The sequence below is a fragment of the Loxodonta africana genome, chromosome 3, assembly GCF_030014295.1.
Source record: "Loxodonta africana isolate mLoxAfr1 chromosome 3, mLoxAfr1.hap2, whole genome shotgun sequence".
Classification (NCBI taxonomy): domain Eukaryota; kingdom Metazoa; phylum Chordata; class Mammalia; order Proboscidea; family Elephantidae; genus Loxodonta; species Loxodonta africana.
Window position 1 is genome coordinate 43,093,353 of NC_087344.1, and position 16,667 is coordinate 43,110,019.

General features: G+C 37.0%; 1 protein-coding gene across 22 annotated transcripts in view; it reads right to left on the reverse strand.

The window, feature by feature from the left end:
• The window catches only part of RERE (arginine-glutamic acid dipeptide repeats), a 473,241-nt gene that overhangs the window by 181,639 nt on the left and 274,935 nt on the right, over window positions 1-16,667 (reverse strand). For all 22 annotated transcript variants that reach the window (XM_064281204.1, XM_023552093.2, XM_064281194.1 and 19 more), the window contains one exon: window positions 8,337-8,441. In XM_064281204.1, coding sequence (XP_064137274.1) covers window positions 8,337-8,441 — 105 coding nt within the window. The remainder of the gene's footprint in view (window positions 1-8,336; window positions 8,442-16,667) is intronic.

Genomic DNA, 16,667 nt, shown 5'->3' on the forward strand with positions numbered 1-16,667 from the left:
TATGTATGAGCCTGACCCAATGCAAAAAAGTCAAAGTCCAGGTAGAATGAGAAGACACCCATGGGAGGCAGGGGTGTGACAAAGCCTGAGAGGGCTGGGGAGGGTAACGAGATAGGATGGCAGCCCAGTCAGGAAGACAGAATCCAGTGGGTAAAGAGAAATTCCATGTACAGAATGTCAGAGTCCAAGCTGTGTGATGAGGATTTCTCCACAAGAGTGGATGGGGATGGAGTGTCATGTGGGGGAGAGAGCAGAGTCAGTGATAAGAGTAAACGTATTAAAGATATTGAGAATAATGAAACAAGGTTTCTCACTGCTAAAAACAGAGTTACAAATAAGAAAAAGGAGAACAATTAAAAGGGACTCTGGCATTAGATTAGAATTAGAGACTATCGTATGAACTCATGAACACACACGGTATGATACAGACATATATGTGAAGGTGAGCATTATATATGATACACACACACACACACACACACACAATACCCTAGCTCTGTTCACTCAGAGGACCTGAGAACAGTGACACAAAGTAATGAGCATACCCAGCACCGATCATGGTTTCTAAGCATCATTCTTCCAAATCTGGGACAACATATCAAGTGAACAGTCATAGGAACAGATTATAAGCCATTGAATAAAATAGGAAACCATCAGTCCATTCTGATATAAATAAATAAATGAATAAATTGAATAATGAATAAATTTGAAGTTTGGTGAAGAAAGGGGTATCTACATAGTCTCAAAGTACCTTCCCAAAAATAATTAATTAAAGAAGGAATAAAAGAAACTTTACAACGGGAAAGCCTTGCAGACACTACCATATGAAACTGATCAAAGTGAACATTACCAGCAATGGAACAAATGAGAATTGTGTATCACCCGAAAGGATACATAGAAAAGGACACATGACTTTTGTGATATCCCTGCCACAGATACATGACCTGAATCTAATAATAATGAAACATCATAAATGCAAACTGAGAGACAGTCTACAAAATAATTAGCCTGTAATCTACAAAAGTGCCAAGGTTATGAAGTCAAGGAAAAGACTGAGAAACTGTTCCCAATAAAAAAAAAAAAACAATAGAAGGAGACTAAAGGGACATGACAATTAAATCCACAATGCTGGGCTGGATCCATTTGCTCTAAAGGTCATTACTGAGAAAACTGGCCAAACCTGAGTGGGATGTAAGAATTCAATAATAATATTTTAATCATAATTTCCTGATTTTGAGGGTTGTATTGTTGTTATGGAAGTCCCTGTGTAGTATAAACAGTTAACTTGCTCAGCTGCTAACCAAAAGGTTGGAGATTTGAGTCCATTCGGAAGCCTCAGAAGAAAGACCTAGCAACTACTTCCGAAAAATCAGCCACCGAAAACGCTATGGAACACAGTTCTACTGTGACACACATGGGGTCTCCATGAGTCTGGGTCGCTGCTAACCAAAAGGCTGGCAGTTCGAACCCACATAGTGGCTCCACAGAAGAAAGACCTGGAGTTCCTCTTCTGTAAAGATTACAGCCTAGAAAACCCTATGGGGACAGTTCTACTTTGTCACATGAGGTTGCTATGAGTCGGAATTGACTTGATGACACCCAAGAACAACAAAAAAATGCCCTTAGTCATAGAAAATATACAAAATATTGGGGTGTGAGGGAGCCTCACGGTGACAATTTGCTCTCAAGTGGTTTATTAAAAAAAAAAAAGGGCTTTGTACTGTACTTGCAACTGTTCTGTAAGACTGAAATTGCTTCAAAACAAAGATTAAATGAATTGTGCAAGTTAAGACACACTGAGCAGTGACTGGCACACAGCACTAAATGCAGCCATTTATTTATTTTTTTAAATATTTTAGTTATTTTTGGTGGCAATATGCCAAACCTGTAACCTTTTATTTTTAACATTATTGCCATTGTCACTCTGCAAGAGATAAAAGTCCCCATGTGCCTCAAGCTTATGACTGCTACTGCATATAATGATAATAATATGTAAGCTTCAATATTTCTATAAAATTCCATGCTAGAAGGTAAATACTGTTTCTTCCAGAGCAAAAAAAAAAAAAAAAAAAAAGGTGCTAAAATCCTATTCTCCTTATTCATTGCTTAATACAGATTCGGGGGCTCCCTAAGGAGACCCCAGATGGCATTAACAGTTAAGTGCTCAGCTACTAATCAAAAGGTTGGCAGTTTGAACCTACCCAGAGGCACCTCGGAAGAAAGGCCTGGTGATCTGTCTCCAAAGGTCACAGCCTTGAAATTCCTAGAGTACAGTTCTACTCTATAACACATGAGGTCATGTGTTGGAATCAACTCAATGGCAACTGGTTTGGTTTGTTCTTTGGGGGGCTCACTGACATGGAAGGAAGGAAAGAATTAGAGAAGCTGCAGGTGATCACATTCTCCCCTGGATAAGATTTGAGAAACACTGGATCTGAGCCCTCAGTTTGTTTCCCAAATCATTAGCAAGAGAATACTCAAGTTCAAGAAACAAAGATTACTGTCCTTAGATGCTTTTATGTTTGTCCAGTACCTCAAAGCCATTTAATCCAACAACTCAATCCTTTTGTTACGAATGGGCAACTGTAAGATGGTTCTCTCTTCTTTTGGATCAGGGCAGCCTGGGTTCTAATCCTTTGCTGCTATGACTTCATCCTTGTGTCCATGGGCATGGCATGTACTTTCTGAACTCTGTTTCCACTTTAGCAAAATGGAGGTGGTAAAAGTTACCCTGCAGGTAGTTTTTGTAACCCATAAAGTTTTTTGTTGCTTCTTGGGACTTGCAAGAAGGATTACAAATTTTATTTTTGGAAGAAAAGGTTGAAAAATATCAATTTTTTTTTTTTAATCCCATAAAAAATCCAAAAGCAGAACATAAGCTGCTTCCCAAGATGCTGTAATTTTCTGCCAGGTAGATCGTCTAGCCATGTGGTTGATTGTGCTGACATATATATGAGCCTGAGTACTGTGATTCTTGACTCTGCTTGGAATATTGATTATAAAATTCTTTGAAAACATACACTTGCTAAGAATGTAAGATAAATGGCTTCACTGACCATAATGAAATTGGTACAATAACATTTATGAATAAATAAGTGGTCTTAATGTGAAACATGACATCTGTATAGTCAGAGTATTTAAATGCAAAATCTGAGAGAACCAAAATTGAAAAAAAAATTTTCTTTTAATAAACAGATCTGAGCTTTTTATAGCAAAATGGACCTATCATATAACAATCAGGTTTTGCTGAATTCTTGGATGTCCCTTCCTACATCTTCCTACCTCTTTAAGTTCAGTCCATTGGCCAGTGCCTTTTTACTGTACCCTTCCTTCAGTGTCTATATCCTTCTTCTGTTCCTTCAGGTCTTCTTACCTTCCTGCCTGAGGCCAGTGAGTTAAGAGGTGAAAGAAGTCATGAAGTCCCAGTGAGAATAAAAGAGTTGATAATGGCCATTTGAAAGGCGTACACTTTATCTTCCTGGGACCATCTCCCTATTCCCGTCTCTTTTCATAAGCTACAGCCATCCTATTTTAATACAACCAGGGACATTGGTGTTTGGACAAATGTTTATAAGGTCTAACTGGCTTTATGTATTAAGGCTCTGAGCTGACATTTGTTGACTTTACTAAGTGTCTAAGCAAATTTTGGATCAAGCCGTTTAAATAAAACAAGAGCACAATAACGTTCTCTTGCAGAATACGCTGACAGAAGAAGTGACTGAGTGCTGGATCTTGTTCATATGGCAAATGTGAATGCTCCCCGGGTGTAGAAATGTCAAACACTCTAGAAGCAAAGCCCATTTGCCTAAGGGTTCAAAGTTTGGGGCACAATTAGATTCAAGCCTCTCTCATTTGTCAGCCCCTTGTAGCTTGTATCCTGCTTATAGCTAGAAATATCTGTCCAAAAAATTTTTGCCCAATTATGCTGGGTTCCTTTAATGCCATGGCTAACGCTTTTGCAGACACAATCCTTTATCTGAGATTCTCTGGTTCACAGGTTTTTCAGAATTCAGAATTGTTTGGATTTTAGGAAGGTACTACAGTGAATATACTGTATACTATGACCCCAGCAGTATCTGAGTAAAACCCCATATTCTATTTTTTCAGTAACATATGTGCATATTCATATGAAGTTAACTAAAACTACAAATAGCTTTACATCAATTCAAAACAAGTTTGGCCAACAAATGAGTTTTAGCACCAAACAGCATTTTTTTTTTTTTTTAGCTTTAGGATTTCAGAATTGAAGATAAGAGATTATGGATCTCATTATTGTGGGTGCTTTATTAGTGCTAATGACTGAAACTCTAAGCAGAAAAATAAATAAAATATAAATTTATACCTAATAATAGAGGCAGTCATTAGAACAGAACAAGGCGATACAATGTGGTTCAGTTAGGAAAGCTGTGTGTCGGGTTTCACCATACCTATTCAATCTGTACACTGAGCAAATAATTTGAGATGCTGGACTATATGAAGAAGAACATGGCATCAGGATTGAAGGAAGACTCATTAACAACCTGAGTTATGCAGATGACACAACCTTGCTTGCTACAAATTAAGAGGACTTGAGGCACCGATGAAGATCAAAAACCACAGCTTTCAGCATGGATTACACCTCAATGTAAACAGAAATCCTCACAACTGGACCAATAAGTAACATCATGATAAACGGAGAAATGACTGAAGTTGTCAAGAATTTCATTTTATTTGGATCTACAATCAACACCCATGGAAGCAACAGTCAAGAAATCAAAAGATGCATTGCATTGGACAAATCTGCTGCAAAAGACCTCTTTAAAGTGTTGAAAAGCAAAGATGTCACCTTGAAGACTAAGATGCGCCTGACCCAAGCCACGGTGTTTTCAATTGTCTCATGTGCATGCAAAAGCTGGAGGATGAATAAGGAAGACCGAAGAATTGACACCTTCGAACTGTAGTGCTGGCAAAGAATATTGAATATACCATGAACTGCCAAAAGAACAAACAAATCTGTCTTGGAAGAAGTGCAACCAGAACGCTCCTTGAAAGCAAGGATGGTGAAGCTACGTCTCACATACTTTGAACATGTTATCAAGAGAGATCAGTCCCTGGAGAAGCACATCATGCCTTGGTAAAGTAGAAGGCCAGTGAAAAAGAAGAAGACCCTCAGCAATGTGGATTGACACAGTGGCTGTAACAATGGGATCAAGCGTAACATTGTGAGAATGGTGCGGGACTGGGCAATGTTTCATTCTGTTGTACTTAGGGTCGCTATGAGTCAGAACCAACTCGATGGCACCTAACAAAAATGACAACAACAATGCCAAAGTAATTCCATGACAATCACCAAGAAATCCACCTTCCCCAAATTTTAAAGGCAATGAACCAAAGAATATAGAAAAGTCTGTTTCCCACTAGCATACATGTGTTCAATAAAGCAGTAATATTGCCAGAACCAAAGTGGATAACCAGGTCCCTGGCAAAAGACAACATTTAGAAAAATAATGGCCAGGTTAGGGAAAACATTAAGAAAGTAGCAGAGGACTGAGGTTTAAAAAGGAGATATGCAAACACATCTGAAACAAGCCTCAAACTCTCAGGGCTAGCTGGTGTGTTAAATAAATTATGGAAAACTATATAAATCAACTTTCAACTACTATCAGAAAATTGGCTGTGGGAAGTAGAAACCAATTTCATCGTAAGTTTCAGTTTCATCTGCTCACTTGGAGTAAAGGTCCTACATTTTTTAAGAGGAAGGGAACAGTCACCAAGGTTTGTAGAGGCAGAATCACTACTCCTTAATTTCCAGTGATCTTACCGATACATACAATATCTAACAAGTTTATTACCCAAATAGAACATTTTGACATTTTCTTTCCCATTAACTTAGATTTACCTAAATGACTGAGTCAGCACACACCACTACTTAACCATGAGTACACACCAGTACACTCATTAACATGGAGAGAACTACCAGAATCCAGCTCATCACACAGCCCCATCCCTTACAAAGTGGAAACAAAGCCAGAAACAGAGGCGAATTCTGCAAGGGTATGCACCCTGGGCATTCTAAGGATCACATTATGGATAAACCAGATGGAGGAAATGCAAAAGTTTTTCTCAACTTTCTAGAATCACATACACTCACTTTTCATCATTTGAACAGCTGTGGGAACTACAGACCCAACCCCAAATTTCAGAGATATAAAGGGGCTCCCAAGACCAGCGAGGCAGGGCAGTTGGCCACATACACAACTTTGCTCAATCTGAGGGTCGTCACTAGCTCCACTTCTCACAGTTAAATAGTAGTAGTTGTTATTGTTGACAGCACCTAACAACAACTACTCTTTAACTATGAGAAGTTTGAGATTTACCTCAAACTTTACTTGTAAGTAGATATTCAAAGGTTTCTTCCATTCAAGTCATCTAACACCCCTTAAGCACTTACCATATGCCAGGCACAAGCTTGGCATGGGGGAACACAAGTGTAGAAGAGAGCAAATGGCACTAGAAAGGTCAAGGCACTACTAGAAGAGACTTAAGATGCAGACCTTATAAATGGGCTGCTGCAAGTACATCTTTGTGTTACTTTCCATCAAGCTGGAGACAAACAATATCCTTCGAACGCATACCAAACCCACATTTTAAAACAAAACTGAAGGGAAGTATCATCCTCGATGATTTCCAGCAACACACAATGAAAAATGAGAGAGGAACTTGCATGAGTCTCTAGCTTACAAAGGCAGGTAATATATGACCTTTAAAAAGCATTCAGCAAAAACAGATGTATAAAAATAAATTTGGTTGGTTGTTATCAACCTGAGACCTGAACATTTAAAACTCAAAAGCTATTTAGCCAATCCACTAATACATTCTAACAGTACAATATGACAAGTAGTTAAATAAACCTGGTATCACTGAACGAACATATAAATCCAAGTTCAAGGGTTCCGCACATCACCTGGGCAATAAGAAACTAAGACACAACAGTCAACAAAGGCATATGTAAAATAAACACTTCAAAATATAAGATGCTTTTGAAATATTACCATTGACCAGCTTCTCTATCATTAGAACCTGCCATACTTTTGAAAAAGAATAGCTCAAACTTGACTGCTACCTAAAGAAAAAAGATGATCATTATACCATTATAGTTTTCTGGTTATCTGTTGAGACAGACAGACTGACTGGATCATATACATGCCCCCAAGAAAACTCTCATGTAATCACATACATTGTAGTGAGAACATGTTTCCTTTTACAGAACCTAAGCTGACTGTCCAAACAATATTCTAAATTTCACAGCTTCTCAGCGTCCTCTAGGAAAAATGTTTTCACTAAAACGATACCCATCTTACACTTAATATAGTTCTTCCATTAACTTCCTTGAGCCAAGCATCTCTTATTTCTTTCTAAATCTTCATATTTGTAAACGTGTCCTGGGTATTCAGAACACAAACTACTTCATCACCTGCTAACATCTCGTCTTTGAAATCCTTAATAAAATATGTAGTCCCATGACTGATACAGAGTAAATAAGAACACTCTATGAAAGTTCTCCCATTGCTAAATTAAACTAGGGTCTATTTTAGATATAAACAAAGAATTCTTTCTATGATATTATTTTGACCCTATTGCTTTTCATTAAAAAATAATAATTCTAATTGTTACATAGATTTTACCAAGACAGCTGAGAATTAGAAGTATCCATCTCATGCTAGTTATCGTACTAGATATTTCAGTGACTGTTATTGGGTTTTTATTACCAAAAGTGAACAAAAGAAATAAGTAACCACCAAACTTTCCATAATGTCCTAGCCTTTTCAATATATCACAGAAGGCTTGACAGAATATACCAAAAAAAAACCCAAAACCAAACCCATTGCTGTTGAGTTGATTCCAACTCACAGCAACCCTATAGGCCAGCGCAGAACTGCCCCATAGGGTTTCCAAGGAGCAGCTGGTGGATTCAAACTGCCGACCTTTTGGTTAGCAGCTGTAGCTCTTAACCAATGTACCACCAGGGCTACACGGAATGTACCTCAGGGAAATAATCTACCAATTCTTAATAAGCTCTAAACACAGATCAACTGAATTTATGCCTTTCTCCCTCCTTCTTTAGACCCAAATTTTCTCACTTTTCCTTCCCTTAACAAAAGTAAACAGCAAACAATAAGCTGCTTTAGATGAGAAGACATTAATTATAACTCCTCCCAAAGCAGTTTACTATAGGATTTTGGAACTGTTTTTGTGTATCTTATGCCTAGATATGTGAACATGCGCACGCACACACACACACACAAAAGTGAGAAAAGCAAAAGTTCTCAGTGAGTGAGCCCAAGCGACTGACTTACCTTGTCTCGGGATTGTAGCCTAATATGTAGAAAAATGAATCGACTCGGGCTTTAAACTCTCTGGCAGCAAATATGTCAGAAAAATGGGAGATGTTGCACTTCCCTCTGAAAATGAACAATACCAACAAAACATTAGTAATACCCTCAATGGCTCTGCAAACCAAAACACTGCTGGAAGGGTAAGGATAGTGGAAGCGTAAGACCAAATCCATGGTGCTCTAAGAACATGTAGAATGAAGGTACAAACTCCACACTTGATTACCTATTCAGAAAACTGGGATTCCCAAAAAGTAATAAAACAATGTCCAATAAGTTATATTTTGTCATTGCATTACTATTTTTCATACAACTTTACAACTTCATTTAGCTTGCCATTTTAACCATAAAGTAAAATTAATTAAATCACAAAACTAAACTGGGGGAGGACTGTGATGAAAGGATATTAAACTAACTAGAAATAAAGCTGAAAAAATTATGATCATAGATCAATTGTATTAAGAAAAATTCAGTCTAAAGCCTTTCTGAATCAATGCAAAATGGGTTTTTTTGTTCCTGCTACATAATGCCAGGCAGAAAGTATAACTGTTAAAGCTAAAAGCGATACCATCTGCTATTTCTCTGGAATACAGCTTCTGGCTTTTTTTTTTTTTTGTATCCCTTAACAAGCAAGAAATAAACTGACTTAGAAATTAAGACCTACAGAAATTAACTTCTTTATATATAGATGAGCTTTAATTATACAGTTTCCAATTTTTCAGCCAACATTAAATGATTATAAAGGAAAACACTTTCCCATAGAAATACTGCAGGCCCATCTACCAACAAAAGTTAAACCATATTACAGCTAAAAATTCTACAATATTATAAAACTCCTAAGTAGTGTTTCTATGCATTGCAAGCACCAAATGTAAATGTCAGAAACATTATACCATGCAGTACTGCCCAGCACACACACACACTCCACAAGGAATTTCCAGGGCTCTTGAGGCAGCAGGGTGGTTTGGAAAACTCTAGAGCCCTCAGTGGTCACAGCAGGTAATTTTACAGTGAAGTGGAAACCAAAGGTTGGGATTAGATTAGATGAAGTTGGAGGATCAAAAGTCACTATTTATATAACACATGCACGAAAATTTCCAGGAACGTGGCCTCCCACTGGTTGAGCTGGATTTCCATTTGTATAAAGATTTCATGAGTGTGCATGCTAACGACATACATAACAGCTAATAGTCAAGACGATAATGACAAGAACTGGCTAAAGGGTATCAAAATGAGGATATTCATTCACTCCCCACTAAGAAATTAAAAGCAATGTCCTCCATTCCCCCATGGGCTTAAACAGCCTTGACGAAAGCCTCAGTAACATGCAGAAGCTAAGACAGGCTCAGACCATTTCCGTTTTTTAAACTAAATAATACTACTACTGACTTATTAAAGTACCTTTGGGAACTACAGATTAAAAAATAATCCAAGGCTACTAAGCACTTAAAATGTGGCTGGTGCAACTGAGAAGAAGTGAATTTTAAATTTTATTATATCTTAATTTAAATTTAAATCGCCACATGTGGCTAAAAAACTCAGTGCAACTGAGTCAATTCTGACTCATAGCAACCCTACAGGACAGAGTACAACCGCCCAATAGGGTTTCCAGGGAGTGGCTGGTGAATTCGAACTGCTGACCTTTTGGTTAGCAGCCGTAGCTCTTAACCACGGCATCACAGAGCTAAACATGTGGTTAGTGGCTACCATACTGGATAGCACAGAATTGTAAACCACACAGCTCTACTGAAGGTAACAAGATCCAATCAAAGGAAAATATGGACTAGGATCCAACATTCAAGGCCCAGAATCTATCCTTCTAGCATTAAACTGGAACTAAAATGAGTTTCTGGAAAAGAAAAAGAGGATAAGATCACTTTTACAAATAACAATCCCTCCACTCTGAAACTACCTACCATCTATCCAAGGTGATTTAGTCATTAAAGCCCAGAAAAAATAGATAAGCTCCTTTAGCATTTAAATAGAGATAACAATACCTGTTTTACCTACCCCGTAAGGATATTAAGAAGATCAAATAAGACAGTCTATGAAATTTTGTATACTATTCAGTGTTATTTTAAAAAAACTATTCTGTCCATCACTGTCCATTACTAGATGAGCATGATAATAACAAACATTATTTTTTGTTTCCTCACTGTTAAATTTGGGTGGTTAATGTATTAATTAAAAGTACAGAAGCCCTAGCAATCCATGATTCTAAATGTCTCTTAGACATTTAGGCACTGGAAATGAGATATGTATTTCTCAATCTCAGCAGTACTGACATCCTGGACAGAGTAATTCTTTGTTGTGAGGAACTGTCCTGTGCATTGTGGGATCCTGCAGGATATTTAGCAGCATCCCTGGCCTCAACCCAGTAGCACCCCCCTACATTATTATAACAATCAAAAACCAAACCCGTTGATTCTGACTCAATGCTACAAGCTGGGTTTCAGAGCAGAGCTGCTCCATAGGGTCTTCTCAGCTATAATCTTTACAGGAGCAGATCACCAGGCCTTTCTTCCGTGGCACCACTGGGTGGGTTCAAATTGCCAGCCTCTAGGTTAGCAGCCAATCACAAACTGCTTGTGCCATGCAGGGACCTACGTAACAATGAAAAAATGTTTCCAAAGATTGCCAAATGTCTCCTGGGGAGGGCAAAATTGTCCCTCACTGAGAACTGGTTTAGGAAAAGCCAAAAGCAGTAGAAATAGAAGCAAATCATGGTAAACAGCTTTGAAGCTGTAGCAAATGGGATTTTCTCTACCACTATGTCTTCTGTTTACTGTTTACTTATATGAAGGCTATTGATTTTTTGCATATTAATTTTATACCCTACTACTTGACTGAATTCTTTTATTGTTCCATACAGTTCTATAATGGATTTTATTAAGTTTTCCAGGTATACTATCTGTCATCTGGAAATAGAGATAGTTTTACTTCTTCTTTACCCTTTCTTGTGCCTCTATATGGCATTGGCTAATACCACTAGTACAACGAGGAAAGTAATGGGAATCATGGGCATCCTCTCCTGGTTCCTGATCTCAGTGGAAATGCCTCTAGTGCTTCTCCATTAAATAAAGATACTACCTTCAGGATTAAAGTATATATCCTTTGTCATATTAAGAAAGCCATCCTCAACTCACATTTTCTTGAGGGTTTATATCATAAATAGACATTGAATTGCATCAAAGGCTTCTATAGAAATAATCACATGGTTTTTTTCCTCTTAATTTATTAGTATGGTGTATCATATTAAAAGAATCTAATACTGAATTAACCCTGCATTCCTGGAATAAAGTCCACTTGTTCATTATATATGTAAATATATATTTTAATGTTATTCAATTTTTTCAAAAAAACAGGATTTTGATTAATAAAAATAAAATTAATAAAATTTGATTAAGAAGTTTTTCTCCTATTAATTCCCACTTTTATCTTTATTATTTCCTTCTTCTGTTTTCTTTTTATTTACTTTGTGGTTCTTTTTCAAGTTTAAGCTGAGAATTTAACCTATATAGTTTTACTTATTTTTATTGGTGTGTTTACTGCAGTTAATTTTCCTGTGATCACTGATTTAAATACATGCCATCAATGCTGATACTATTTTTTCTGTCGCTCCTCAAAAATTCTTTAACTTCAGTTTGTAGTTCCCCTTATAACATGAGTTGTTAACAGGAGGTTTTAAAATTTCCAGGTAAAAGGGCCTTTTTTGTTCTTTTTGTTTGTGAACTCTAGTTTTATTGCATTATGATCAGATAAATGTTTTCTTTGTAGCTGATATGACCAATTTTTGAGTATGTTCCAAAGTACTTAAGAGGAATGTATATTGGCTATTATTAGGGTAATGAGTTCAATATAGGGGCCCTGGTGGTGCAGTGGCTAAGACCGATGGCTGCTAACTAAAAGGTGGGCAGTTTGAATCCACCAGCAGCTCCTTGGAAACCCTATGGAGCAATTCGACTTTGTCCTCTAGGGTCACTAAGAGTCATAATAGGCTCGACAGCAATGGGTTTGGTCTGGAGTTCAATATATGTCTGTAATGTTAAATGCTTAAGAATAAATGTAATTTAAAAAAAAAGTATAAAACACATACACAGAAAATTTTAAAACACTCCTGAAAGGCACAAAAATAAACCCAAAAAAAAAACAAAAAACATTTCCTGTTCATGGGTAAGAAAACTCAGCATGTCATTTCTCCACAGGTCACTAATCTATAAACCCAATGCAATCCCAATAAAAATACAAACAAGCTATTTTATAGAAGGAGGCAAGTAATACTAAGGTTCAAATAGAAAAAGAAATCACTGAAAAGGGGGGAGGTGGGAAATAGCTGTACCAGACATTAAAACATACTATAAAGCTTTTATAATTAAAAGAGTGTGGTCCCGACACATAAACAGACAAACACACCAAGAAAATAGAATAGAAAGTCCAGATTTATACTTACAATATACAGGGAAAATAATACATGGCAAAGGTGGTGTCTCAAATCACTGGGGTAGAGAGGAACTTTTTAATAAACAGTGCTAGGACAACTGGATAGAATTCCTCCTTAAATCTGGTGTAAGGAAAGGCTTTCTAACTAGGACTCGAATCCAGTGGAAATTTTTTAAAATTGGCATTTTAACTAGATAAAAATTTTTTTTTCAAGTTTTCATGAAAAAAATCAAAAGACAACTTACAAAAGTAGGAGAAAATATTTACAGCATATACCCTAGACTCATAAAGAACTTTTAAAAGTGGGAGGCAAAAAGACATGAACAGACAATTCATCAAAAAAGATACAAAAACATCCTTCAAAACATATGAAAAAAAGGGGAAACTCACACACTGTTATGAAATAAAATAAAACAAAACCATTTCTCACCTATCTGACTGGCAAAAATTATACAGAAAAAAAAAGGTAACACATTCTACTGGGGTAACAAGCAGTCTCATACATTGCTGGAGGGAATGCAAATTGGTACCTGCCTTCTGAAGGGAAATTTGGGAATACCTAGCAAATCACATATACATAAACCTTTCAACCCAATAATTTCACTTCTGGGAATCTCCCCTAAAGACAAACATCCAACAATAAGAAAATACATATGCACAAGGTCATTTGTTGCAGCATTGTTTATAAATGCGAAATCCTGAAAACAACCTAAATGCCCATACACAAGAGAGCAAAATAAACTTTGGTACATCCACACAATGGAGCATTATGCAGCTGTAAAGAAGAATGAGGATGATCTCTATGAACCAATACACAGCAATTTTCAGAACACACAGCTAAATGAAAAAAAGAGTTATCTATAGGCATGCTACTCTTCATATAAGGAAAATGGGGTTATATGAAAATACACATTAATCTGTTCATCTGTGAAAAGTAAATACAGAAAGTAAAGAAATTGGTTACCTATAGGAAGTGAATGGGAGAGAGAAGAAAAGAAGCAGAGAATGGAAACATGGTGGTTGACAGCTGTATCTTTTGAACCAGTCTGATACTTAGAAACTCAGCAAAGGTACACATACCCACATACTTCCCCCAGCCCCCACCCAAAAAGACTAAATCAACTGGGAAGAAGCAAAAAAAAGCAAACACTAACAAATGAACCTAACTGTATTACAAATGAGTAACGCAACCAACTTAAGGGGTATGAAAAAATAGAACTGACCTAAGTAACTTTGGAAAATAGTATCTTGTCTGTATACTACAAAGCTAAAGGCAAAAATCTAATTAGCAAATGTGTTTCTTACAGGAATACGGGTTACAAATTCTAGAAACTAATTTATGAGTAGTCTAGAACTGAACAAACAAAAACAAGTGAATTTATCTTAAACAATAAGAACTGGGCTTCTCATTGTTGGAGAAAGAAGTTACTAATATGAGTAGGAGGGAGGATAAAATGAACCTTGTCGTGTTGGACTAGAATCCAAGTTATCAGTACCACCTCATGATGGAAGAATGAATGTATGGATGAATATATGCATGGGTCAGTACTGTATTTTACACAAATGCATGCCTTCTACATTTGTTTGCCAACCACACCCACCTCCCTCAAAGTATTTTTGTAAAAGCACTATGCTCATATATAGTTAAATACATATAAATATATATTTAATATAAACTATGTTTTTTATATATAGACAGAGAGAGAGTTTGTTTTTTGTTTTTTTAACAGCAACGTGTAAAAGAACTGGCACAGCGGCACTCATGAAACACCTCACAGGGGGAGGACACGGCTGGCAGACAAACCTAAAAGGCATGCATCATTTGCATAAAAATACAGCGTATTTGTACATATATTTCGTAGGTTTATCCACTGAAAGGTCTAAAAGCTAGTTTCTACATGTTATTATCCAATGAAAGAAACTAGGGCTCCTTGGAAAATGGTTGATTTCAATGAAAGGGCAGGGAAAATGCGAGTCTGGAACATCTTATATAACCAGAAAATAAGTTTTCAAAAAAAGATGGAAGCTTGTCAAAAAATGGAGGGGCCAACCTGAAGTAGTTCCTAATACCCAAAGATGGAACAATTTGAGCAACAAAACAAATAATGATAGTGTTATAGTCCACAGAGTAAAATAAACATCTATTGAGTTCATGGAAAACATGGTGGGCATAGTGGTTAAGTGCTATGGCTGCTAACCAAAAGGTCGGCAGTTCGAATCCACCAGGCGCTCCTTAGAAATTTTATGGGGCAGTTCTACTCTGTCCTTTAGGGTCACTATGAATTGGAATCGACTTAACAGCAATGGGTTATAAGTTCATACTGATATAAACAATTGATTGAAGGGATTCATGAGGAAAAAAGAAGAACTCTTCCCTAAGCAGAATTCCAGTTAATAAACATAATAGAACAAGGAAAAAAGAAAGCCACTAGTAGTCAAGTACCAGAGTAACAGTTGTTGGAGAAGAGATCCATTGTAGATGCTAAAATCAGCAGGTTTGAGAAGAAACACAATTTGAAACGTTTCAAAGTATCTCCCCAGCGTTAACTGTTAACTCCAGGGGAAAGATGCTTTCGGGAGTCCTGGTGGCAATGTGGTTAAAGCACTCGGCTGCCAACCAAAAGGTCGGTGGCTGGAACACACCCGCTGCTCCATGGAAGAAAGATGAGACAGTCTGCTCCCGTAAAGATTTACAGCCTCGGAAACCTTACAGGGCAGTTCCACCCTGTCCTATAGAGTCGCTATGATTCGGAACCGACTCAGTGGTAGAAGGTTTGGTTTTGTTGGGTAAAGATTCTTTACAGTGGAGAAACCTGGCAAAAACCACATAAACCAAGTGGTCAAGGCCAGCATCACTAGTAATGAGACATATCAACATCACGAACCATGTGATAGGATACACTCAGGTACACAACATTTCGTGTGGTATTCTTGCCAAAAAGCAAAACTTCAGTCCAGTTATGTGAAAACCCCAAGGCAAAGAGAAACTGAGGGACATTTGGCAAAAAAAAAAAAAGATCAATGCTCTAAAAATGTCACGGTCATGACAGACAAGGAAAGACTGAGCAACCATTACAGATGGCACGAAACTAAGGCAAAATAATAACTAAATGCAATGTGGGGTTCCAAATGGGATCCTGAAACAAAAAAGGAAATTCAAATAGGGTCTTCAGTTCAGTGGTTTTGCACTAATGCTATCTTTCTCTAATAAAGGTACTATTAGTTGTTAGGTGCCATCGAGTCACCTCCAACTCATAGAGACCTCATGGCCTGGTCTCATGCCATCCTCACATTTGTTATAAAATGTTCATGAGATAGCTTGGTGGAGAGATATACGAAAACTCTGTACTATTTTTTACAACTTTTTTGTATGTCTAAAAGTAGCTCCAAAGAAAAAGTTTAAAAAACTATGAAGTATTCCAGGGCAAAGAAAAAGAATATCTTATTCAGTTAGGTGTTCCCAGCACCTAATACAGAAAGTCCTTTACCTCCAAGTGGGTCAATAATGTGTTAAATGATGACTAAATTAATAGACAACTTACAGTGTCTAATGAAGTACTAAACATGTATAGACAAGACTGTAACAATGCTGTAGGTCTAAGTTATTTCACATATAAAAACAATGGTAGATTAAAGCCAGGAAATAAATCTTAAGCTATAAAACTAAGAGCTTCAAGGCATTATGAAACTCCTTGGGGAACTTGCAGGAGCTAAAGGAATTTTTTAAATGCTAAAAATGTTTGGGGAATTGTACACAGATATAATCAACCCATTTCAGTCCCTAAACATATATATGATTCTAGGTACCCATAATAAAGTAAGGAGATAAAATAATTCAGGATGAAAAGAGTGAGC